The sequence below is a fragment of the Vipera ursinii genome (genome assembly GCF_947247035.1).
Source record: "Vipera ursinii genome assembly, chromosome: Z".
Lineage (NCBI taxonomy): Eukaryota > Metazoa > Chordata > Lepidosauria > Squamata > Viperidae > Vipera > Vipera ursinii.
In genome coordinates this window covers 111,227,196-111,253,635 of record NC_139517.1, presented here as the reverse complement: position 1 = coordinate 111,253,635, position 26,440 = coordinate 111,227,196, and the positions used below count along the sequence as shown (strand labels likewise).

Genomic DNA, 26,440 nt, shown 5'->3' with positions numbered 1-26,440 from the left:
AGCCAATGCACAACTAGGGGTTAGCAAACTGGGGATCATGTAGATTCATAGTATCTTTTAATATATATAATCTGGCACATCTGGTGGACACTGAGTTATTTTCAGTTGGAACATAGAAAACACAACTTGACCTCCCCTTGAAATTAATGGAGGAAACAAACCCTTATTATGTAGTTTAAAGATGGCATACTTGAGAGAGCTTGTGGCTAGCAGTAATCATAGAATTCTGAAGGGGGGGAGGGCTTTCCCTCTGGCAATATTTTTTTAGATTATACCACTAGACATTAAGTGGGATTACTCTGCTCAGATTTTATTATGGGTAATCCCCACGGAACTTTATGGAATGTGCTTTTAAATAGGTGTCTGTTGAGATTGTAAAGTTAGATAAACTTCAGGGAGTTGTATTTGCAACTCAAATCTCATTTGTTTTTCCCTTCTGGAGAGTACATATAAAATGAAATATCTCATTTCCTCTTTAATGAAACAGAAATCTTTATTAAATTTCTTTTTCTTCTCTTCCCTAGGACCAAGAGAAGTATGGATTATTAAATGTAACTAAAATTACAGAAAATGGAAAAAAAGTCCGGCAAGTATTACTGTAGCGTTTATAAGTTTTGAAGTCTTCTTTTTTATCAAAAATTATTGAGTATTGAGTATTAATAAAAATTTACTAATCTACTTCAGGATACATATTAAATACTTTATAGGAATTCAAGGCCTTTCAAGCGGTAGTTTTGATTTTTTCATGTGTCACACTAATGTATGAAATAGTTACTGTGACAGAATATTATTAGCACATCTTTATCAAAGCAATTCCCATTGATTCCAGTGGAAATTAAGTAGTTAATTAAAATTTTACAATCTAAATCATTCTAAGAAGCATGATGAACAGAAGACTTTAAATCTAAGTCTGAAGCCTTAAATGTAATATTTATTTATTTATTGATTTATTGATGGGATTTATATCCCGCCCTATCTCCCGAAGGACTCAGGGCGGCTAACAACAAAACATATAAAAAGTACAGAAATCAAGATAAAAATGAAATTGAGAACATCAGTGCAGTAAATTAAAATTAGAGAATTTAAAAAATGAATTAAAAATACTAAATATAAATTAATTAAAATGCCTGTCAGTCTAGGTCAGCCTGGTGGAACAGGTGTGTTTTGAGGCCGCGGCGAAAGGATTGGAGGTTTTGGGCCATCCGAAGCTCAGGGGGGAGCTGATTCCATAGGGTTGGCGCTCCCACAGAGAAGGCCCTCCCCCTGGGGGTCGCCAGCCGACATTGCCTAGCTGACGGTACCCTGAGGAGGCCTTCTCTGTGTGAGCGTACTGGACGATGGGAATTTGTTCCCGGCAGCAGATGGTCCTGCAAGTATCCCGGACCTAAGCCATGTAGGGCTTTAAAGGTAAGTACCAGCACCTTAAATCTCACCCGGAGGGCAACTGGTAGCCAATGCAGCTCACGCAGGAGGGGTGTAATATGGGAGTATCGGGGAGCTCCCATCACAACCCGTGCAGCTGCATTCTGCACCAGCTGAAGCCTCCGGGTGGTCTTCAAGGGCAGCCCCATGTAGAGAGCATTACAGTAATCAATACGGGAGGTAATGAGTGCGTGGGTGACTGTACGTAGGGCATCTCGGTCCAAAAAGGGGCGCAATTGGTATATAAGACGAATCTGTGCAAATGCCCCCCTAGCCACGTCTCCAATGTGATCTTCAAAACTGAGTCGTGAATCTAGGAGGACGCCCAGATTGCGTGCTCTATCAATGGGAGGTAACACCTCTCCTCCTATAGTCAGAGATGGAACCTCTTGGACTAAACGAGATGACGGTATGTACAGCCACTCAGTCTTGGCCGGGTTGAGTCGAAGCCTGTTTTCTCCCATCCAAATCTGTACCGCTTCCAGACAACGGGACATCATATCGAGGGCATCACTGGGTTGGTTCGGGGTGGAGATGAATAGCTGGGTATCATCAGCATATTGATGATATTTCACCCCGAAGCTACGGATGATCTCTCCCAGGGGCTTCATATAGATGTTGAACAGGAGGGGCGAGAGCACCGAACCGTGAGGGACTCCACAATTAAGAGGCCTAGGGCTCGACCTCTGCCCTCCTGCCAACACCGTCTGCGAACGGTCCGAGAGGTAGGAGGAGAACCACCGCAGAACGGTGCCTCCCACTCCCAGCCCCTCAAGACGACGCAGTTAGATACCATGGTTGATGGTATCAAAAGCCGCTGATAGATCTAATAGGACCAGGACAGAGGAATAACCTCTATCTCGGGCCCGCCAGAGATCATTCACCAGCGCGACCAATGCCGTCTCCGTGCTGTGCCCTGGTCTGAAACCCGATTGGTACGGATCTAGATATTCAGCTTTCTCCAGGTTCAAAGGGAGCTGTCGTGCCACCACACTCTCAACGACCTTCGCAAGGAAGCGAAGGTTGGAGACAGGACGGAAGTTGTTTAAAACAGCTGGGTCCAGTGCCGGTTTCTTGAGGAGGGGCCTTACCACCGCCTCTTTCAAGGCAGCAGGGAAGTACCCTTCACTCAGTGAGGCATTAATAACTGCTAGGAGCCAGCTTCGTGTAACCTCCCGAGATGCATAGACTAGCCAGGAGGGACACGGGTCCAACAAACATGTGGCGGCACTTAGTTTCCCCATGATCTTGTCCACTTCATCCGGAGTCACAGGATCGAACTCTTCCCAAATGTACTCGGCCAACTTCATCGTTTTCCTCTCGTTAGATACTGCCCAGTCAGAGTCCAGACCAGCCCGAATCTGAGCAATATTGTCCACCAGGTATTTACTAAATTCCTCAGCCCGTCTATGTAGGGGGTCCTCTCCCGTTTCTTGACTTAAAAGGGAGTGGACCACTCTAAATAGGGCGGCCGGGCGATTATCTGCGGACGCAATGAGGGTGGTGAAGTAGGCGCGCTTTGCCACCCTCATTGCCACAAGATAGGATCTAGAAAAGGATCTTAACTGTGTTCGGTCAGACTCAGACCGACTGGTTCTCCAAATGCTCTCTAGGCCCCTTCTCTGGCGCTTCATCTCCCGCAGGTTCTTGGAGAACCAAGGAGCGAGTCGGGACTTGCGCCGGGTCAGAGGCCGCAAAGGGACAACGCGGTCGAGCGCCTCCGAAGCAGCCTGTTGCCAGGCATTCACTAAGGACTCGACCGGGTTGTGGGAGAGGGAGGTGGGAATCGGTCCAAGCGCCATCTGGAATTTATCTGGGTCCATCAGGCGCCTGGGGCGGAACCACCTGGTCGGTTCCGCCTCCTGACAGCGGGGGGTGACGTGACGGAGGCCCAACCGCAGGAGGTAGTGGTCTGTCCATGAAAGGGGTTGTGATGTTGGAGTAACCCCACCCAGTCCATTTAGCCACTGCCCAGAGACAAAAATAAGATCAGGCATGTTTCCTCCCTCGTGAGTTGGGTCCTAAGTAATTTGAGTCAGGTCCATGGCCGTCATGGAGGCCATGAACTCTCGGGCCACTTCTGATGCACTGCCCAGGGAAGGTAGATTAAAGTCTCCCAGTACCATAAGTTTTGGAAATTCGACCGCCAATCCTGAGATGGCGTCAGGTAGCTTGGGTAGAACCGTTGCTGTGCAGCTTGGAGAGAGGTATACCAGAAGTAGGCCCAACTGATCACCAGGACCCCATCTTAAGAGGAGGGATTCACATCTGTCTATCTGAGGGGCAGTGGCCTCCCGCGGATGGAGGGTCTCTCTGATAACGACCGCCACGCCACCTCCCCTACCCTGAGCTCGAGGTTGATGCAGCACACGGAAACCTGGAGGGGATAAATCAGTCAGATGGACCCCTCCCTCTGGGCCCAGCCAGGTTTCCGTGATGCATGCCAGGTCTGCGTCTTCCTCCTCGATCAAGTCATGGATGAGGGGAGCTTTATTCACAACAGACCTGGCATTAAAATAGATCAGCCTGAGCTCAGAAGTCAGTCCTCCCTCTTCCCCAGGGTAGCAGGGGAATATTAGATTAATTTTCATTAGATTCCATTTTTTAAAAAAATTCCATTTATATCCCGCCCTTCTCCGAAGACTCAGGGCAGCTTACAAGCTTAGCAGTAGCCTTCATTCTATGTATATGCCTGCTTATTAGGGCTTTCACACCCCCCCCCCCAAGCGGCATTATTACAAAGTCAGCTTAATTGCCCCCAACAATCTGGGTCCTCATTTTACCTACCTCGGAAGGATGGAAGGCTGAGTCAACCTTGAGCCTGGTGGGATGCGAACCTGCACTAATTGCAGGCAGCTGGTGTTACTTAAGGAGGCATTAGCCCACTGCTCCACCAAGGCTTTCATACCATCTCATCACATTTTTTTTCATTATGAAGTTCATAGATACTAAACCATTTTGTTTACATCTGTTTGGACTATAGTTATATATGTGAAAGTAATACTATAAATTTGCTCAATGTATTCTGTAAGAGCTCGTGATGAGTTTGTCTAATAATGTCTAAATATTTTTCTGTAACCTTCATATTTTTATGATTTGTACAAGTGTCTACTTAATAAGATGTGTGCTGACTAATACTGTTTGCTGAGTTATCATTGGCTAATTTTGGCATATTCTTGACTGTACAAATATTTACCTCCTTTACAGAAAGAATTGGATGTCATCCTGGGCAGTATTACAAGGTTCCTCATTGCTGTTTACCAAGACCCAAGGAAGTGGAACTGGTTGGGTAAGTACTAAAAGATTGCCAGGTTTTCTAAAAATGTATTTTGCAAATAACTTTTTCTCCTTCAGGCTGTTAGTGCAATTATATGTAGCTACATTATATGACTCACATGAGTTGGGAAAACTGCATTAATGCCTAAGTGACACTCATGGGTTAAAAATGTTTGCAGTCATGGAAATAGCTGTTCCTTTATCAGTTTAGAAGCTAATGGTATGTAAATTATCTCATTAAAGGAGAAGCCATTTTTTTCAGTTCAAATTACCAAGGCATTTAAATCAGTGGAACTCAAGGGTGACCTAATGATTGTCTTAAACCATGTTTACTATCCAACTTCCAATTTTGACTAAGGCAGAATAAAAAAGTTCCTTGTCTGGCATTTTGTCTCATATATTTTGAACTGAATAATTGACAGCGTTACAGAGATTTTCTAGCTGATACAAGAATTTAAACAAGATAATGTTATAAGCTGATGCTTCCTGTATGTTCTGATGTAATGTTGGTAGTAAAGATTTCCTTTTGAAAGCATCATGCAAGCTTCTTTTGAAAATATGTGTGAAAGAGTTGTCCTCTTAACCTGTTTCTCAGCCAGCTTCCTTGCCCATTTTCAGTTATATATCCAATAAATATAATTTAATTTAAAATGTCAGTACAGTCTTTGATTATAGTATCACTGACACTTCCAGTATATTTAATAAGTCTTAGTATAGATAAACTAATTTTCCTTTTATGTGTCATTGGACAATTTTGTATATTTCAAAATGTTTTGTTTTAAGGTGGGCCGTTTTCCCCTAGTAATCATATCTCCAGTAATCTATCTAACTACTGATATCCTTTCCAGAAATCTTAATTTGATACGTTTCAGTGGCAATAAGATTACTGATTTTTGTGAAACTAGAAAAAAAATTATCCTAGCCAATACAACCATATTATAGGTTTTAAGATAAAGAAAAGGTGGAACTGGGAAGAGGAAGAGGAGAACAGTCCACTCAGGTTAAAATTGGAAACTTAACAAACAAGTTATTTTAAGTACAAGTCCTTGACTTATGACTGTTCAAAATTACAAAGGATCTTCTCAGAACAACTTAGGTACAATGTATTTGCTTAATGATCACTGTATTTGCTGGTACTAGTTTAATAACAGCAATATTTGTTCAACAAACACTGCAAAAATGTGGTAAAATCAGTCACGGTCACATGGTGATCTGCTTAATAACCAGCACGACTTATGGCCGTAATTCTAGGCTTAATCACAGTTATAAGTCAAAGACTACATGTAATGGCGACATCCTATTTATTTTATGATCATAAAACAGTCTTTTAAATATATTGCACAAGACTCTTTTCTAATAGCACTTATATCTATGTCCTTAATGCATTTTTGATAATATTTCAGAAGTTTGGGGTCAATCAGTCTAAACCAGAGTTCACAGTGGATCTCAAAGGTGCATCTATTGACTGGGCTTTAAAGGAGAAGTCGAGCAAGAAAAATGTGATCGAGGTAAACTTTGTAGGAAAGAGAGATCCTGAGCCAGCCATTATTGTTGTAAATTATACAAGAATGTATAGAAGCAAAAAGCAAGTTGAGATTATTTCAGAATGTATTAAACAAGTTGTTTTTGTGGTACCAGGATATTTTTGGGAACACATAAAATATGAATCCTGATTCTAATGTCATGATTTCTTTTATTTTAAAGATGAAAACACGGCAGGGAACTGAACTATTAATTCAATCAGACAATGACATATCCATTATGGAATGGTTTAGAGTTCTTGAATATGCTATCAGTAATCAGGTAAATTCTTAAATGTAAACATTTTTTCATCCAGAATTATAGCCTAATATTTGAATCAATGTAAAGCATTACTTTGAACCAGAATATAGAACTGAATCACTCTCTGCTCTTGAACATTCAAATAGGAAAAATGTGAATTTTTTAATGCAAGGTAAATGAAGATTACACCCATTTTGAATAAATACATACATTATATATAGGTCAGGGGTATCCAGTGAAGATTTAGCAAAAACCAAAGTGCTATATATATTTAGAAAATCTCAATTTAAGATCCAAATAAATCCTATGGAGCAGCTGTATTTACATTGCATTGGCTTTATTTGGAATGCTTTTTGCTATATTAATTGAATGATAGGGGAAGAATTAGGAGCAGAGAGTTTCTAGTTCTTTGAAAAGGATTGAAGACCTGTGCAGATGTAAACGTTTTGATAGATGAGAATTAGGGCCAGAGTACTCATTATATGCAAATGGTTGTAATAACGCGTTCACTAGAAGAAATGGACAGACTTCTGCTATACTAAGAAAGCACTGAAAGTTGTATTTTTGCTTCTGTTGTTATATTGTATGTGATATTGTAAGACGTAAGATGTTGGGCAAGCTCCTTTAATAATGAAGTCATTCATGGTCACATGAGTTTTTTAAATTTGGAAGTATTTATTTTATGTAGCTTATTTATTAGCCTTTTATTATTCTATAATTTTATTTTATTTTGGCCTATGAAATCAAGGAAAATAAAGGTTTGCACTTTAAAAAGATCTGAAAGAAATCTTAAATTCTCATTAAGTCAGTGTTGACTCTTGACAACCAAACTGATAATCTTTCTCAGATCTCTGTTCTCAAATTGGTGACTTTTGCATTATATAAGCTGTTGTTATCAATTTCAACACCAGTACACTCAATTTCCTAAAGTGATGTACTACTTTGAAATCATGTTTGAAGAAATACACTTTATAAAACATATTTTGTAAAATAATTCTGTAGGAAGAAAACTTATTAATTGTTGTTGTGGAATTACACTAGACAGTAGAGTCTGAAGAAGCACTGGATGATGAAATGCCAGATTCGCCTGGAATGGAAAAACAAGACAAAGAAAAGGACCATAAAGATTCTAAAAAACTTCGCTGTAAGTTTCAATTCCATTGTTAAATGCACATGCAAAATACTTTCTGTCTTGAACACATAAACATTTAGACAATTTTTTAAAATTATTGCAGCAAGGAAATATCCAAGTCTCCTTTTGGTCAGATTTTATACGATAAATTTCAGTTATTAACACTTGATATAATATTGCAGCTTGTCTAATCACTCTGTGCTTGTTTCAACTAATTAGAAGTTCAAGAAGTATTATTATCATCATATACTATAAGGTTTGAAATGAATGTAATGAGGGTTTTTTCCCCCCTTAATAAATATTTTCTTTGAAAAACTGAAACTGTAGAGACCAAATACCAAAACTTCTCTTTTATCCAGAGCGGGCAATATGTAGTAGTTAATCATTGTTATATTTAGAAATAGGCCTTTTTCACACAAGTATAAAGTCAGTTTTTACTGGCAATAGTGCATCCTCTAGAGGCAAAGAGCCTGAATTACTTTTGTGTATGTTCCCGCATAGCCAAAGATTAATATATAATTGAGAAAAGTATAGCAAAAAAAAAAAAAAAGATACGATACTGGAATTCCAAAGGAATTATATCTGGGGAAGCTCAGCTTTTTATGCCTGGGTGGTCTTGAATTCCATTCTTGTAAAACAAGTTTATGGATATGACTAGAGAACATTAGGTTGGAATAGTGACAGTATAGCTTACAATTAAATATAGAGGGAAGTAGAAAAATTAGTCCTCTTATTTACTTACTCATTCTTGCATTCAGGATTCTATGCCTTTCTATTCTGGATTGTCTAATTACATTCCTCTTCCCAAAAAAACATTAAAACAGTTGAAAACCTAAAGTAATAAAATAAATTATAAAGTCAATTATTAATAGTGCCAATCATCCTTGGAGACAGAATCATTTTTCTGTCTGATTACTAAAAGCTCTCATCTTATGGGAAAACGTTTTTCAAAATGGAGTGGCCATCGTTCAGAAGATTCACGTATGGAGTCTCTGATTGACCACACACTTTCAAAAGTGAAAATATTCATTTGTTTCTTTTTCTAGTCATAGTGGATTGGTATATTCCACTGGGATAAGATCATCTTGGAGCAACCTAGTCTCTAAGCCATATAGGGTTTGAAAAATAACATCTTCGGTTGAAACTGGAAGCTAACAACAATCAGTGCAGTTTCCATTGTAGATATGTCACATAATTAAATCTAGGCAGGTCACAATGCCACAAATCCTTTCCATAATGCATTTGAATCAGCTACCACTTCCAGTTGGTCCTTTGGGGCAGCCTCATGTAGGCTCAGTCACATGTCAAGGGTATGAATGATAACCAGCAAAGTTCCTCATTCCAGGAACAGTGAAATTGACACAGAATATGTAGTTGTGCAGAGGCTCACACGAGTGAACCAGCTCTGTCTGCAGAAGCTGTGGCCCATCCAGAGAAAGAGGCAGACTTCAACATCAATCAGCTTTTAAAAGCTAGCCACTCCATCTTGTTGGGTTCAGCCTCAGTCTGTTTCTTCTTAGATCCTAACAGTCTCTGGATATCAGGATAGAACTTTCTCTTCATCACCTGATTGGTCACATGGCAGTTCATAACAGGATCATTCCACTTCTGTCCTCACCATATGCCAATGGGAGGCCTGTCCCAGTGGTGTTATGTGTGTTGAATAGAGGTTGATCATAAGTCGTCCTGACAGAATGTAAACATATCTTTTAAAATACTTGCTTTTTTATGTTTCTATAAACAACACGTCTTAGGGAGAGAGCCACATGGGGGTTGAATTGTTATGCAAAGAAAATAATTGTTAATATAAATAGAAATTTAAAAAAGGTTATATAAAAGTCAAGCATGTATTGTACTTCTGTTAATCATTATGTTGCATTTCAATATTTTCCCATAAACATCTTCCAAGTGATTATTCTATTTTGTCCACTGAGGAATTCATTATTAACTTATTTTATAAATTAAAAAATATTTAGCTTGATGATTGTCGAATGTTATTCAAAATATTTTTGTCTTTCAGCACTAAAAATATCTAGCAGTATTGATTCTTCAGAACAAAAGAAGACTAAAACGAAATTGAAGAAGTTTTTGATCCGCAGACCTACTTTACAAGCAGTCCGTGAAAAGGGTTACATTAAGGGTAAGGCTTTTTAATTTGTTAATCAAGAAAATTCAAAAATCATCATTCATGCTGATTCCTTGGGAATGAGGAAATAGTCATTTCCTTAGGAAATGGCAAAGACATTGTGCCTTCAAAGCTGCACATATTGAAGGCTTCTGCTACTATAAGTAGCAGGAAACATAGTCACAATTTTAGTATATCTGTTAGAAGCTGATTTTATATATATTATATTACATAAAAGAACAAACAAGAGGCTTCTATTAAACTTAAAATAATCTCTCCTATCTAAGAATTACCTTTGTCAAAGAGACATTAAAAAATAATAGACCTCACTATCAAGAATATTACCAGTATGCAACATTAAACTAGATCTGCCATTGGAAATTATGGTAATCTGTTTCTTGTAAAAAAAAATTCAATCCTTTAAATTTTTGAGGTATGGGGAAAGTTAAGAATGTTGAATTTTAGGATCTGCGGGTAAAACAACACTACAAAATTAGTTTTGTTAAGTCAGTTATTTCCTTAACTATCACTTTGGAAGCTTTTCATTGCAACTATCAAACTTGGTAAAAATTAAGGCGTTTCGTAGATCATCCATCTACTTTCTAAATGTCTATAGAGATTCTCATTAACCGTCACAGTTGTCCCAAAGGTATTTTATTCCAAAGGCAACCAGAATTTCTTGGTGGTTTTTAAAAAATGTTTTGCTTCTCATCCAAGAAGCTTCTTGAACGAGAAGCGAAACATTTTCAAAGAAAACACCAAGAAAGAAAGCCTGGTTGCCTTTTGGAAACAATATTTTTGAAGCATCTAGTTTCTAGTTTCCATCAGAAAAATAGAAGGGCCTGTTTGAAAAAGAATAGATCATTAAGATCTATTTAGAACATAAAACTGTTATAAAATTAATTCTTTTAAAAATACAGTAAAAAGATATCTATACTGTTCCATTGGCATCTTTAAGTTCAGATGTTTCTATCTGATGAAATAAAGTGAACTAAAGAGCCAGAATGGAATGTCTGTCTCTCAAAATGGGATTGAGGAGAATGATCCATAATTAAACAAATAAATAAGCTAGCAAGCGTAGAGTACAGCATTAATTTTACAATATCTATTACAGCTTTTCCACGTACAAATTGTACAGAGAAGTGTTTTCTGGGTATGTATGTATGAGGTTGTACAATTCCTATGGCTGCCCATCTCGGTCAGCGACTCTGGGCAACTTACAATCCAAAAAATATATCGCAATTAAAAATTTGAAAAACAATTTTAAAACAATAAAAACATTTAAAACATCTAATTCGCCTTATAGTGAGATAGGTGGCCAACAAATTTAATAAATAAACATATATAAGAGCAAATTATTTAACCAGTTAGCAATATAGTTAGAAAATGGGGCCCTTGGTGCATTCAGTGCTCCAGGCTCAGGAATGTAGTCAGGTTTTTAGGGCCTTATGAAAGGCTAACAGGGTTGGGGCCATTTTGAACCCCAAAGTGAGGGTGTTCCATATAGCACCCTCATTTTCTGGTCTCTGCCAGCTGACATTCTTTGGCTGACGAGATCTGCAGCCCGCCTATTCTACTTGACGTAGTTGGATGGGTAGAGATTTTTGAAAAAGGCGATTCTTCAGGTATCCCAGTCTCCAGCCAAGTAGGGCTTTATAGGTACACCCCCCCCAACACCTTGAATGGCACTCGGAAACATACCGGTAATCAGTGCAGTTCATGCAGGAGTGGTGTTATGTGTGCCATATATCTGGCACCATTTACTACCTGTGTGGCTGCATTCTTCATCGGTTGAGGTTCTGAATGGTCTTCAAGGGCAGTGTTACAATGGAGCATGTTATAGTAGTCTTAACTTGGAAATTATAAGGGTGTGAATTACTGTGAGCAGGGCATCTTGAACCAGGTACAGGCGCAACTGCTGCACCACTTGAAGGTATACAAAGGGCCTCCTAGCCATGGTTGCCACCAGCTCTTTCAGCAGGAGCCGGCAGGTCCAGGAGGATTATGCATTGGGTTTGTTTGGGGCAGTGCAACCCCATCCAGAACCAAGGGTCCAATTATCCACAGCCACTCCATCTTGCTAAAGTTGTGTTGGAGCCCATTTTGCCCCATTCAGTGCCCAACAGCCTCCAAACATTGGGATATGACATCCACGGCATTACTCAAGGAGCCTGGGGTAAAGATAAGAAACTGGGTGTCATCTGCATATTAATGATATCTCACTCCAAACTAATGTATCACCTCATGCTTTGGCCTTATGTAAATGTTAAATAGGAAGCAACAGATAATAGAGCCCTAAGGCAGAGTTCCCCAATCTTTCCAGGTTGCCGGCCTGGAGGGGGGGAAGAGGAGATAGTTTTGTTGGAGGGGCAGATGCTCACACGAGCACCCATTTCTCCCGCAAGTGAGGCCGAGAGTGCTCGTGCAAATGAGACCATGAGTGTCTGTGACGCTCGTATGAGTGGGCTCATGACTGGCTATGACACTTGCACCAGGGGGGACCATGAGACCCTGCGACACTCATGCGAGTAGGGCCACAAGCGCCTGTGACGCTTGCACAAGTGGGGACATAACCTCTATGACACTCGCGCAAGTGGGGCCATAACCCCTGCGACACTTTTGCGAGTTGGGCTGCGAACGCCCACGATGCTCATGCGAGTGGGGCCCTGAGCTCCTGCAACGCTCATGTGAGTGGGGCGCGCACACAAGCCAGCCACTCACTCGGCCTGGTTGCAAGTAGGCCACAGACTGGTGGTAGGCTATGGCCCACAAGTTGGGGACCCCTGCCCTAAGGTACTGAACAAAGTAGGGGCTGCAGGCTAGATCTCTCTCCATCAACAATTAGAACCAGCTCTGTAAAAAGGAGGACAAGCATCGTAATGCAGTTCCTGGAGCTGGCCCAGAAGAATACCATGATTGATGGAATTGAATGCTGTAGGAGTCAAGAAAAGCCAGGATGGATGCATCTGCTTCCATCATTCTTGTGCCAGAGGTCATCCGTGATCATGATCAGTGATGTCTCAGTCCCAAAACTGAACCCAAACTGAAAGGGGTGTAGATAATATGTTTCATTCAGAGTTCTCTGAAACTGCCATGTGAACGCTCCTTCCACCACCTTCCCTAAAAAGGAAAGGTTGAAGACCAGACAAAAACTGTCCAGGCTAAGTGGGTACTTTGAGAAGGGAGTGCACTACTTCCTCTTTAAGAACTGGCAGGACCATTCCCTTTCTCAAGAAGGAATTAACTATTGTTCAGATCCACTTATGTGTTCTCTCCTGTGAGACCTTAATGAGCCAGGAGGGGAACAGATCTAACACACATGGCCAACCTAGCAGCTGAGAGAGCCCTGTCCACTCCCTCGGGTTCATTGGGCTCAAAATCTTCCAAGGCCGTCTTGCAAGATGTAGCCCCCACCATCTCCAACTCTGCTCTAAGTATGGAGTCTAATGTAGAGCAAATGTGATCACTTTTATCTGCCAGTTGTGCAGCATATTCTTCGCAACTACCTTTTAGGTAGATTTTGGCTTTGCTTTCTCCAAGGAGTGAGTGAGTCTCCAGAACAGGGCCACTGGATGACTTATCGGCAGATGCAATAACGATTTCTCTGCAGAAACAGTTATGTTTCACCACCCTTATTGCCATGAGGTAGGCCTTCATAGTGGCTGTAGCTCATATCTGATCATCTTCGTTCCTTGTCTTTCACTAGCAACACTCTTAAGACTCTCTGGGCCTGTTTAACTCCCCTTAATTCCATCTTGTAACATGGGAAGCATCGGAAACCCTGATATGGAGAGGTTTCCAGTGCTCCCGGCAATCTTATCTAAAGCCACTGCTGCTTTGTTATTCCATGCAGTCACTGAGGCTTAAATCGGACCAAGTAGCAGGCTTTCTGGGAAAACTGCTGTTTCCCTCTGTAACCCAATCTGGTCCATTAGTCTCCTGGGAGGGAGTCTTACCAGTGAGTGATCTGTCTGTGGCAGGAGAGCAGTCAAAATCTCCCACAAATCCAGAACACTGCCATTGTTCTGAGAGAGAGAGGACCTCCTCCCCAGATCTGATACATGCCTTGAGCCCCTAGACTCCCCTTGAGATAAAAAAAATCAACTCATAAAATTGCGAAGAGTTTATTGGATCTAAAATAATTCAGTGTTAAGACTGAGATACTGTTAAATGTTATATGTCCAAGTTCATGATCTTACATAGATCAGTTTTTATTCTGTATAGTCTTAAGACATTCATCTCATCCGTCTATGAATTTTATTTTTCTGCTCTTCAGATCAGGTATTTGGCTGCAATCTAAGCAGTTTGTGTCAAAGAGAAAATAACACTGTGCCAAAATTTGTGAAGCTGTGCATTGAACATGTTGAAGAACATGGTAGGAAAAAGTACTTACTGGTTTTTAGGATTAAAAATTATTGTTGTTTAAAAAAGTCTTACTATTCACAAATGAAATATGTCCAAGATACAGATAGGATTGCAGTTTTTTTGTAAAAAAGAAAATATAATAATAGCCCCAAGTTTTCTTTTAATTGCTGGAAACTAGTTATGTAAAAAAAAGTTAGAAAAACAGTTTTCTAGAAAAGCTTGAAAAAGTTTGAAAACAGTGTAGAATTGTTTTCACGCTATAATGAATTATAATGATCCTTGGTTTGATAAAAATGAAATGCAATGCTAAGGGAAATAGACCACTTTTGTTCTTTTGTTTTAATATTTGACAGTGTAGTCCAAAGTAAATTCTGACTCCCAAGAGGAGTGTGAAAGATTTCATTCTTGTTTTTTTTATGTTACCTAGTATACTTTGTTTTAGTATTATTTTTCTAGGATTTGATGTTCATTGTGCTTTCTCGCTTTCTATATTGCCAGTTCTGACTGGAGATAAATGCTGCTGAAGATAATCTATTGAAGAAGGAACTTTGACTAATCCAGTGAAGAAACAATATTATGTTGATTTGCCCGTCTGTCCTCATGTTGGGTGACAGACATGTGACCACTTTCCCAGTTTCAGCATAGTGTGGTTGAGGAGAGATACATTCCAAGTAGAAACAGTATTCTCTCCAGATTTTGGCAAGGATCTCAGGAGTGAAAGGAGTGAGAAATCTAGTTTTCTACTAGGTGTGCTCCACAAAATTCACATTCCCAGGTGGACCCAAAGGGAATAGTTCCTAAATTGGTGAAACGTTTCTGTTAAATCTCTAAATATGAACAGAGTCTAATGAAATAATCTACTTCTTAAATTGCTTGTTTTACCTATAATTTTCACTCTAAAATTTTTTTGCTTTCCCTTTTCATTGCATGTATAATGTAAGATTTAATGTAGGTTGTAAGAATGTTGGCTGAACAAAAAATATTTTTTATAGGATTGGATATTGATGGATTGTACAGAGTTAGTGGTAATCTTGCAGTAATACAGAAGCTAAGGTTCGCAGTTAATCATGGTAAGTTCTTATATAAAATTTATTTGCAATTAAGCACTTTTATAAGTGCTTATCATAATAGGTTTCAACACATATTTTTAATATGACATAGAGGTCTATTTTTTTTTTGCAATTAGATTTGATGAGATAGTTGTTAAAATTGCCTTTTTATCTGAATATGTGTATGTGTATAAACAACAGCACCAAAAGTTTATTATGACATAGCTAATGGCTATGTATCTATTTCTTTCAGATGAAAAACTGGACTTGAATGACAGCAAATGGGAAGATATCCATGTCATTACAGGGGCTTTGAAAATGTTTTTTAGAGAATTGCCAGAACCATTATTCACTTACAGCCATTTCAATGATTTTGTCAATGCCATTAGTAAGTATTACGTTGAAAATCTGCTCATCGTGAAAAAGTTTCACAGCAATTCACAACAGTGCCCTCACTGCATTGCAGTAGGAAGCCAATTATTAATTGTAATTTCTTTCATCTGCATATTGTGATAAAGTTATGAAGTTATGTGAAATAGAATTACAACTAAAGATTCACTAGATCAGGGCTGTCAAACTGCAGGCCCGATGCGTCATCGGGAAGCCATGCCCACCCCATTGCCAGCAATGGCGAGAAAGCTCTGATACGTTGCGTGACGTCACGTGACGTCACGAGTTTGACATATCTGCACTAGATGGAAGAAGGAGCTTAATGTCAATATTACTGTATTGCATATATTAACCCAATAAAATAATTATGGCTTGTTTTATCTTATCAGCCTTCCAGATGCTGTAGTGTAGATCCTTGCAATAGATCAACATTGTCAGCAATGTTCATGTTAGCCACTAGATGGTGCTAGTTATTAGCTAATATCCTCCCAATGTATCTTAAGCCATGAAAAGCTGCATTGTACATAGAATTTGTCTCTTCTGTCTCTAGAACAAGAGCCTCGGCAACGTGTTCAGGCTGTAAAAGAGCTGATTAAACAGTTGCCAAAGCCAAATCACGATACGATGCAGGTGCTGTTCAGACACCTCAGGAAGTAAGTAAATGCATAGAAAAGAAATGTAGCTTAATCTATATTTACATAAACAAGTGGAAAAAGTATAATTTCATAATGTTTATAATTTCCTCTTGAAGACATCTTGCACCATCTAAGCCCCTCAAACTATTTTTTTTTTCAGAAAATGGTGCAAACATAGCTTTTAAAACCCAGTAGAGTATAAACATGTAATTTCGGCAAAGAACCAGCATTATAAAAGAAAAGAACATCAGCAAACTACAGTATCTTGATAAATGTCACATCATTACTCAAAAATGAGAAATTGTGAATCTAGAATTCATCTTATACAAAACTCTATAGACTGGTAATGTTAGTATGGGAATCATTTTCAGGTAGCACTAAGATCCAGGATTATGCCTTGAGGAAGGTACACATGCACATGTCAGAACATTTAGTTTGATGATAACATGAAGTTAACAGGTTTGAATAATTATTTTTCTATCTTTCTCAGAATTGTAGAAAACGGAGAGAAGAATCGAATGACCTATCAAAGTATAGCCATAGTCTTTGGCCCAACTTTATTAAAACCTGAGAAAGAGACTGGTAATATAGCAGTTCACACAGTGTATCAAAACCAGATTGTAGAATTAATCCTACTGGAATTGAACTCAGTCTTTGGACGTTGAATTTGTTAAGCCAGATTGGCCTTTGAAAGACAAAAACGTGGCTCTGACAGAAACAGCATCTCAATATATATTATATATTTGTGGACCAAGCAGCAACTTGTGATGATATTGCACTTTTTGGGGGAGGGAGAAGAGTGTGATTTATTTTTGCTGGGTTTTGGAAGCTATTAACTTTGAATTTTTTTTACAAAAAATTTTTTTTTGTTATGGATATTACAAAGTTTATATGATTCTAGTGACACTTAAACTGAAGATTTTATATAGATGTACACACTGGATTTCTTTTGTGGAAGAAGCTAATTTCAGTCAGGATTATCTAGAATGGCAGGTTGTCCTCAACTTGTAACTATTATTTAATGATCACTCAAATTTATAACATGCTGGAAAAAGTGACTTATGACCAGCCCTTGCACTTAAGACTTTTGTAATGTCTCCACAGTCACATAATAGTGATTTAGATACTTGGAAACCAGCATGTATTTATGACAGTTGCAGTGTCCCAGGATCGCATGACCACTTGCAACCCTCCAAAAAACAAAGCCAGTGGGGGAAGTTGGATTTGCTTAACTATTGATTCATTTAACAGCTATGGAAAAAGTTGTAAAATTGGGCATGGTCACATAATAACACACTTAGACATATTGTTTACTGATAGAAGTTCTGTACCAATTGTGGTCATAAGTCAAAAATTCTGTAACCTTAGGCTTACCACTTATTTTGGAGAAAATAAACTCTTATCAACTGACTTTGAAGATCTTTGTGAGCTTTTTTTTAGTGAATCAATGCAGTACATGCTCACAAATTAAATGTACAAGAGAATTCCTGTTATTCATTTATTGGGTTCTGTATTAGTTTGAAAGATTAAACAAGTGCTAACAGCGGTCTGTGTAAATCCTTCACTTCACCAATTTTATTTTACATTGCCATTGATATTACTGGACTTGCTCAGATTTTAGCTGGCTTTTTTTTAACCACATATTGCTTCAGACCCTGAATTGGTGCTTGTAACCAGTGGAGGATATATCTTTGAGGGGCTGGAATTTTCAGCATTTTTTCAAGATATGTGTGTATGTATGTATATATGTGTATAATTTATATATAGGTTATTTGAAATTAAATCATATTTAGCAAATCTAACTGAAGGTTGATATTGTAGTGAATTCTTGTATGAACCCGTGGTAGTGAAATCAGATGTAAGTACACACTGAAGTCCTAACTGGGTGTTTTATTTTTTTATTATTATGTGTATACACTGTTGTATACTTTTTACTCCTACACTTTGAACGTGTAGATTAATAACTGGTGTTTTGGTGTACCTCCAGTGGATATTTTGTTCCTACAGGAAAATGGGTTAACTGGAAAACTGTGTGCCCTTTTTCAAATGCTAACATCTGCACGCCAATAATTCTAATGCAAATGGTACTGGAAAAGTACTGAGTGTGCTTGCTTTACATGGTTGATGCACTACAGGCAGAACCTCTGGTGTTATTTAATATTAGATAAATATATTGCAAATTCTAACATCTATATATTTCAGAAACTTATATTTGAATAGATGGATGACTGGATGTAATGAAAATGCTGAACTTAAGGATTCCTTTTGCCCTTAATGATGTAGATTGATTTATAAAATAATTTCAGAAGATTTTGTTCCAGGATACATGGTCTGCAGAAGATTTTTTTAAACTGTATTTTTCTAGATTAACTGCTGTATCTGACATTTGCTACGTGGTCATGAAATAAAGAAAACAGCTGTTTGGAATGTGGTGCTTCAGGTTTGAAATGCAAGTTGTGCCATATTGAAACCGTAAATACTAACAAACCAATCATTTGTTGCTTGGTAGTTTTATATTGCAATAATGATCTTTGACTTACAGGAACACAGTGAATTTGTTGTTGACAAACAGTCCTGATGGTCAGAAAAGAAGTGGAAGGGGACTTATTGAACAGTAACTCTCTACAGAATTAATGGAGAATTGCCCTCACTATTTTATTTGATTAATTTAACATTATTAAGGCATTGTTATAAAAGGATTTCTTGAGAAGAAAAGCTCCATAATATTGACCTCACTGTAGAAACCTCTATTATTGATTGTAGAGGTTTTTGTGGAAGAAACAAGATGCCAGTCATTAAGGCATCTGTAAACAATGTGTGTACTTCCTGAGAATGAAAATATAAATACATTCCTTTACTAGTTTCAGTCAAAAAGATGATTGTAGAATTTATTTTCTACCTGTACCTGTCTTTCATAACATTTCCTCCTGACCAGAAATAATAGCTTATTGAATAAAACTTTATTTTCTGTATTCTTTTTTTATCTCATGTAACCAGTTATAAAACTAAAAAAAGTATTGCAGGGAGAAAAACTGATGGAAGATTAGCTCCCATCCCAGTTAGCTTAGAAAGTTATGGTTAGAATGTTAAAGACTATTTCTTTGTATCTAATATCAAAATTGCTAGAACATGCTGCAGCTTTGCTTCTCCTTTCTTAGACAGATATTGAGAACAATTAATATAGTTTCAAGCAGACTTTGTGATAAATGGCTTTTGCAAATATAATTCTGGAAGCTAATCATTCAACATATATTCTTCTCATTCCTCTCCAAATAAGTTGATGATAGCTAGAAGATTTCTTAAGTCATGTAGCTGAAACATCCATCTTTATAATAGATATTAGCTCATCTTTTAAATGTGTGTCTTAGTTTGGCAAGATAAGCAAAGATCACCTTGTTAAACTTCTTCAAGCATCCGATAAATATTTTGAACTGCATTAATTGGATGATGTCTCAAAACAGGTGTGGTAAATATTCCTAATTTTGAATCTGTTTCAGTAATACAGTAGTATAAAACAGCCTTTCTCCAAAGATTATGAAAGTTTGATAAATCGCATACATAGTATAAAGAAGATGGAGCAATGCATTACTGTCATTTTGAAATGATGTTTTGTAATGAGAAAGAATTTTCCTTGTTGCAGTAGACTATATTTGCCTAGGTAGATGGCTAATGAATGGCTTTGATATATGATAGTATTAATTCCATGACTGTTGTTTCTTAAATCTCTTAATATGAATTAAACATTCTTTAAATGTGCCAGAAATACACTGTTATTTAAATATCTCCATTTGATTGTTTGAAATTACGTAAATAAAAACTAATAATTACTGAAAATTGAAAAGAATATATGTCCTAAACCAAATTTAGGAATTTTGGCCATAAATTAATATTTTAAAGAATCTGGAATCAACATAATGTTGCAATTATTATATCAAAGCTATTGGCTCTAATACATCAAGTATGTATTTACCAGAAGTGTGCCTGTGTTTCAGAACAAATAAATTGTGCTAATTCAGGATTGCTTTGTTGGAAATGTTTGCATTTTCCCTGGGATGCTGGGAGACACTTAGTGGAATTCATATTATCTTGTACTTTTTAAATTAAGAAACTCTGGATTACTGTGAAATGAGTTTTACTCATTACTGGCAATGAGTTTGATGCTCTTTTTGACACAAATAAACATTTAACTCTCAATCTGTGTTTGTGTTGCTTAAAACAGTCACTTGAAATACATGACCAGCTCTTGACATTTCTTTGTTCTTCAACCACCTGTAGCCCAGAAGAATTTTATCCCGTTGCCCTGGCTGGTATTGTAGCTGTGTGGGATCCCTGTTGACTTTTAAGGATGGAAGCAGGTGAACAACAAATAGCCTACATTCAGATTTGATTCAGTTTCCCACAGCCATCTCTTAATTGTCATAGGCAAAGTGAAACATGATTAGCAGTAAACAATTTCTCTAAGAATAGCTTCATCTCAGCCAGAAAAGAGCAGCAGTTGTTGGACTTGTTAATTTACCCACCATAAATGTTGTTGGCTAGGACCAATGCATGGAGGAAGGAGCTAGTTCCTGAATGTCTAATGAGGCATAGCGAAGCCTAGCAAGGAAAGAGAGCTGCTCCAAAGAATCTTAATGAGCTTTCACAATTGCAAGACTATGTGAATGAGCAGCTGCTGTATTTTGCCAGATCAGTCCTTTATAAAATAGCCTGTCCTATAATGGAGCTTAAGTGAATATTTTTTACACCATGGTGTTCCATTTAGAAGGGTGTCTCATTCACTGCCCTTTTCTATCCAGCCTTCCTTTTACTAGAATTTTGATAGATTTAATTACTTAGTGAAACTTGGTTTTTAAAAAGTATTTGGTGTTGACCACCAGTTGCATTTTTTATCACAAACAACTTGCATACTTTCAAACATTGCAGAAGCAGGCATGATTGCATTGAACTAGTTTGTAGAGTGTGTGTTACTCTGTTTAAACATGTTCTGGTGGAAAAAAAAACACCCTACTCAATATAACTTTTTTCCAAGAATTGAAATTATTCTCTTGGTCTTCAAAAAACAGAAATGAGCATTAGGAGGACTACTTCCTAGAAAACTATACATTAGGCTATTTCCTTTATATAGGAAGCACTTAGAATTTTAGTGCTTCTTATATAAAGTAAGTAAATCACAGATTTTTAGGAAGAGCTAACCTTGTTAAAAGTTCTATTAAATTGTTCACATCAGTTGTGAACTTATTAAGAGTACTGTTGACACACACAGCTGTTTTGTGTGAATGCAGAGACAGCTTCTTCAGCTTTTCCTTATCCATATAAGATCTATAGACAAGGATATGTCACATACACATGCTTGTAACTCAAAAAAAAAATACATTTAATTCCATCCAGAAAAAAACAACAACCCTTGATAGGTAGGATATGGAGTGAGAAATCTCGGCAACTATTCATACCTTCTCTGGTCAAGAATGATCAAGGCAGAAGCTTCCATTTAAATCACTGAGTTTTGCAGGTTCCGAGCCCCCTTAAAGGGGCTTTCCAAGGAGCTAATAATCTTTTTGGGCAAGGAAGGAGGATGACTTGCAGATAAATTTCAATAATGCTTGAAGTGATCTAGTTCAATTTAACTTTAGGCACCAATATTGTTTTAGGTGCCCTGTTGAAAGATTTCAATTAGGAAGAAGCTGGATGAGGATTGTTCTGGCTATTGCCCACCCCTATAAATAATTCCCAAATGTGGAAGATTGCCAGTTCTAGACACAGTACACTACAGGTAGTTCTCGGGCCCAAAATTTCTGTTGCTAAGCAAGACATTTGTTAAGTGAATTTTGCCTCATTTTACAACTTTTCTTGCCACAGTCACATGACCTAGGACGCTGCAATTGCCAGAAATACGAGTCCATTGCCAAGTGCCTGAATTATGAACATGTGACCAAAGGGATGCTGTAAGTGTGAAAAATGGTTATAAGTTGAGGGCTACCTCTATTGACTGTTTAGCTGACCTAAGATTCTACAAAAGATAATATTTGTATAAAAAATATTCTGGAAGAAATTCTGAAGCATTCACAAACCGCTCACAAATGGAAGATGTCATAAATGGAAGTAGTATTTACTATTTAAAAACGTGACTTCTTTCTTTTTAATAAAATATTGGTAATGGTGAAAGTATTATAAAATGAATATGATAATATTAACACTAAATAATAGGCCACAGATGTCTAATAAGGTATATGACCTATATTTAGTTATAGGGATAAAGGCATTAAATTTAAAATTTTGAAAGCAACAATAGTTGGAAATTTGAACCAAAGACTTCAGGACATTTTACCGAATTGTTAAAAATCTTTTTTCGTGCTCTGTCAAAAAACACTTATTCAGAAGTTGACAAACGTATACAAGTGGATCAGCAATCAATTGCTGAAAATCAAGTATATATTCTACCAATGTTCTTTTATTAATTAATTCTTTTCTTAGCATCTCTTCTCCAAAGCAACCATATGATGGACTGTCAAACTGCCAATACTGGGGATAGGACTGAGGTGGTAGAGTGCAATCTGAGTAAACTAGGACTAGAAGAACTGCAAAAAAACAGGACCATAAGATGCAGCAAGAAGAAAATACAGAATATATAGCTTATATTTTGCTACCCTCTAGTGGTCATCTAAATGTAGCTCAGAGCTGATGATTTTTTTTTCCTATTTTTTTTCCTAATTTTTTTCCTATTTTTTTCCTAAAAAAAATAGTTTTATTGATTATATATAAAAACAAAAATAATGCAAAGTTATAAAAGCATAACTATACATTTTAAACCAAAGCAGTACAGATAGTCCTTAACTTAGAACCAGTATCAGCAATTATTCAAAGTTACAATGGACACCCCAAAAGTATACTTACGACTCGGCTTTAAAGTTCTCAAGCCAGTCTCTTCCCCCACCCCCCACCCCCTCATCCATGGTCATAAACACATTTTGGGTGCTTGGCAACCAGCATTTATGCCTTGTTTGCTTTTCCTCACAGCCACATATTTACAATGGTTTGCTGGAAAGCATATTTACTTCCAGTTTCTGACAAAAACTGTCCCACAGCAAATAATGGGTTCACTTAATAACCACTGCATTCGCTTTACAACCTCACATTTGCTTAATGGTGAGAAAGGGTAAATAAAATCCAGTCCAGACTCATAATGACCTGCTTTACGACCATCACCATTTACAACCTTGTGAGGCTCAGCTAAGGTTGTAATTCAAGGACTACTTGTAGTAGGACAAGCCTAAAGTATATGAATTCATGTTCCGGTTCCTGAATTGTATAGTGAATTGCAAGGTGATTTGTAATGAATTCTTACTGAACTTCCCTTTCTGCTAGATGCAGATAGCAGAACCTTCAGCCCTTTTTTTCTACTCTTGATGTCTCACAGCATTCCATCAAGTGGAACGTAATTATATTTACTAAATTGAAAGGTAGAATTGATTTAGTTGTTTTGCTTTTCTTAGATGTTAAAAAAATCCTAAGAGCAGGGATGCAATAAACTGCATAATACCACTTGGGTATTATGGCATGCATAATAACATGTCATGCACATGTTAATCAAGAGGAAGTATGGTGGCTATTTTACTGTGATGTTTGGAGATTAGGGACAGTTTCACAAAAGGACTTCAAAGGGCTACTTTGACTGAAATTTAGTCAAGGGGAAGTGACCTTCTGAAACTCCGCCCTTCCTGCTCAAAAAGTTGTTTCTGAGGGAAGCAATCCAAGTTACTTACTTCACAGACCATAAGAATAACCAAAAAAGGCATCTATACCAGGGCAATTCTGTACAAATTCTACTCAAAGATAATCCTCACGAATTCAATTCCTAGGTAAAAATACAGTATTACTGGCTAAAAAGATTAGGACATTTCAAGTTCTGTGGTTGCTGTAGGAAAATGCAAAACTTGGTTTCATTAATATACAAGATTTGAATCAATTGAACTCAAGCAATATTTTACCTCTAGGAAACTGGGTTTCATACTCCATTGTAAATTCTGATTTAAAGTTACCTTTTTGAGGACTTTGATATGGATTTTGAATCTCTTTTCATCTCTTGTTTTTGTTTCAAAATCCCTAGTTACGTTGCCAGTCATTCCTTCCCCCTTTTTGGTAAGCACAGATTTTTCTTCGTCTCTTTTTCCTCCCACCTGCTCTTTTCCTGCACTGGAAGTCTGCGTGACTGAAGATTGTTTCTTCCTTATTTGTACAATGTTGTTCATGGAGAACGTCAGCAGGAATGTGCTTTGGCTGGCAGGCACTCTGAGTTGGCCACTTTGCCTATAGACAGCATTAAAAAAGCTTGAACCAAGTTCTGCATTTGTCTCCTAATGAGTCTGGATTGGAAATGACAAACACAATTCAATCAAGTGTACTTGGAGACAAGATAATTCTTCCTTCCTGTTTTATATTTCATAAAATTATATGTGAATGTCTTTCACAAATGGTGCAAATGTATGCATGTTTATTCAGAGTTATCCTCACTCTTCTCCCTGGAGTTTTCTTTCAGGTAAAATAAACCAACCTACAGCAAAAGACTAAGGGTCAATTTTTATTTTAATAGGGGGAGAACCAAGACAAATAATTTAATATTAGCTTTTTGTCTATCACCATCCCATTTATAATCCTATCAAAATGTTGCAAGGCTTAGGAGTGTTATCTAAGAAACCTACAATCTTTTATATTTCACTTTCCAAGGAAGAGGGGGATGTTCATACATGAATGCAGAAGAAATCCAATTTCAGAATTCTTTTTCTAATTTCCTAATTCATATCTCAACATGAAGCAGACCAGTTGGTGAGACAACAAAAATAGAGACATGAGATGTAAATAGTCTCCTTCAAGACAAACACCACCCTTAAGAAATTCACAGACATAGCCATGTATTTAAGGGACAGTGCAAACTGGTTTATTATTTCCATCTTCTCAGATGTTCTTTTAAGTTCTCAGTCTAGCCTACAGCCCAAGTGTTGTCTGAAAGTCTCCCATCCAAGTTCAATTAACTTGATCCTGCTAAGCTTCTAAACCCAAACAAGGTCAGATGGTGCTGCCACCTAGTGAAGTGCAAGGGGAAGAGCATGGATCTAAAAGAATTACTAATACTGCTATGATAGTCCACAAGTCTGCATAGATAATCTTGTACTGATTTCAAGGGGCATCTGCAAAAAAAAAAATATGAAAACAAGATCAACATATGTCTTCCGGGTGAGATTCAAGGTTTTGGTTATGATCTTCAAGTCCTTACATGGCATGGGTCCGGGGTACCTCGGGGACCACCTGCTGCCGGCGTCAACTTCCCTCTGCCCTGTGCGTTCCCACAGAGAGGGCCTCCTCAGGGTGCCTCCGGTCAGAGAATGTCGACTGGTGGCCCCCAGGGGGAGGGCCTTCTCTGTGGGCGCTCCGGCTCTATGGAACCAACTGCCGGTTGAGCTCCGGATGGCACCGGACCTTCGCTCCTTCCGGCGCGGTCTGAAGACCCATTTATTTGAACTAGCTGGTCTGGCCTGATGGGGGATGTTAGGCTTTTTTAATGGGTTTTTTATATTGCTATTGTTTTATTTGGGCACTTGTTTAATTCCCTTTTAATTTTTGTATTTACTATTTATATATGCCCTGTTCACCGCCCTGAGTCCTCCGGGAGAAGGGCGGTATACAAATTTAATAAAATGAAATGAAATAAAATGAAATATATCATGTTATGATGCAGGCTCTATCCTTTACATGCCTGCACATGATAGTGCAAAGAAGATCCAAAAAAACCAACAACATAGAAAATAGAACAGCAAGGTTGGAAGGTTCCTGGAAGATCTTCTAGTCCAACCACCTGCTCGAGCAAGAGACCTTACACCAGAGCTCCCCAATATTTTGGGCACCAGGGACCGGTGTCATGGAAAAAGCTTTTTCCATGGACCAGAGGGAGTGTGCTTTGTGTACTGCCTGCATCCTGTGTATGAGGCTTTGCTTGTTTGTGTGGACCGGTTGCTGGCATGTTGCTGACCGGTGCCCGTCCATGGATTGGGGGTTGGGGACCCCTGCCTCACACCATTTCATATATGAGCAATCATATATAAATGGTTGTCCATTTTTTTCTTGAAAATCTCCAGTGATGGAACTCCTCAATTTCAGGAGGCAAGTTGTTTCACTGAGTATGTAGTGCAACTTAATGGGATATTTTATCATCTGTCTCCTGAACACTCCCAGGAGAATATACTAAATGAATTATTCCTAACCTTGGGAACGT

General features: G+C 38.0%; 1 protein-coding gene across 8 annotated transcripts in view; it reads left to right on the top strand.

Annotated features, from left to right (window-relative positions):
* The window catches only part of ARHGAP12 (Rho GTPase activating protein 12), a 46,858-nt gene extending 29,137 nt beyond the window's left edge, over positions 1-17,721 (top strand). For 4 of the 8 annotated variants that reach the window (XM_083376202.1, XM_083376198.1, XM_083376201.1 and 1 more), the window contains 11 exons: positions 525-590; positions 4,634-4,711; positions 6,102-6,206; positions 6,403-6,501; positions 7,522-7,624; positions 9,633-9,752; positions 14,014-14,112; positions 15,095-15,172; positions 15,405-15,539; positions 16,092-16,194; positions 16,667-17,721. In XM_083376202.1, coding sequence (XP_083232328.1) covers positions 525-590; positions 4,634-4,711; positions 6,102-6,206; positions 6,403-6,501; positions 7,522-7,624; positions 9,633-9,752; positions 14,014-14,112; positions 15,095-15,172; positions 15,405-15,539; positions 16,092-16,194; positions 16,667-16,841 — 1,161 coding nt within the window. In that variant the 3' untranslated portion in view covers positions 16,842-17,721. Of the gene's footprint in view, positions 1-524; positions 591-4,629; positions 4,712-6,101; positions 6,207-6,402; positions 6,502-7,521; positions 7,625-9,632; positions 9,753-14,013; positions 14,113-15,094; positions 15,173-15,404; positions 15,540-16,091; positions 16,195-16,666 lie in introns of all 8 variants that reach the window. The other 4 variants (XM_083376197.1, XM_083376203.1, XM_083376200.1 and 1 more) reach the window with 4 other exon arrangements.
* The last annotated feature ends 8,719 nt before the right edge of the window (positions 17,722-26,440 follow it).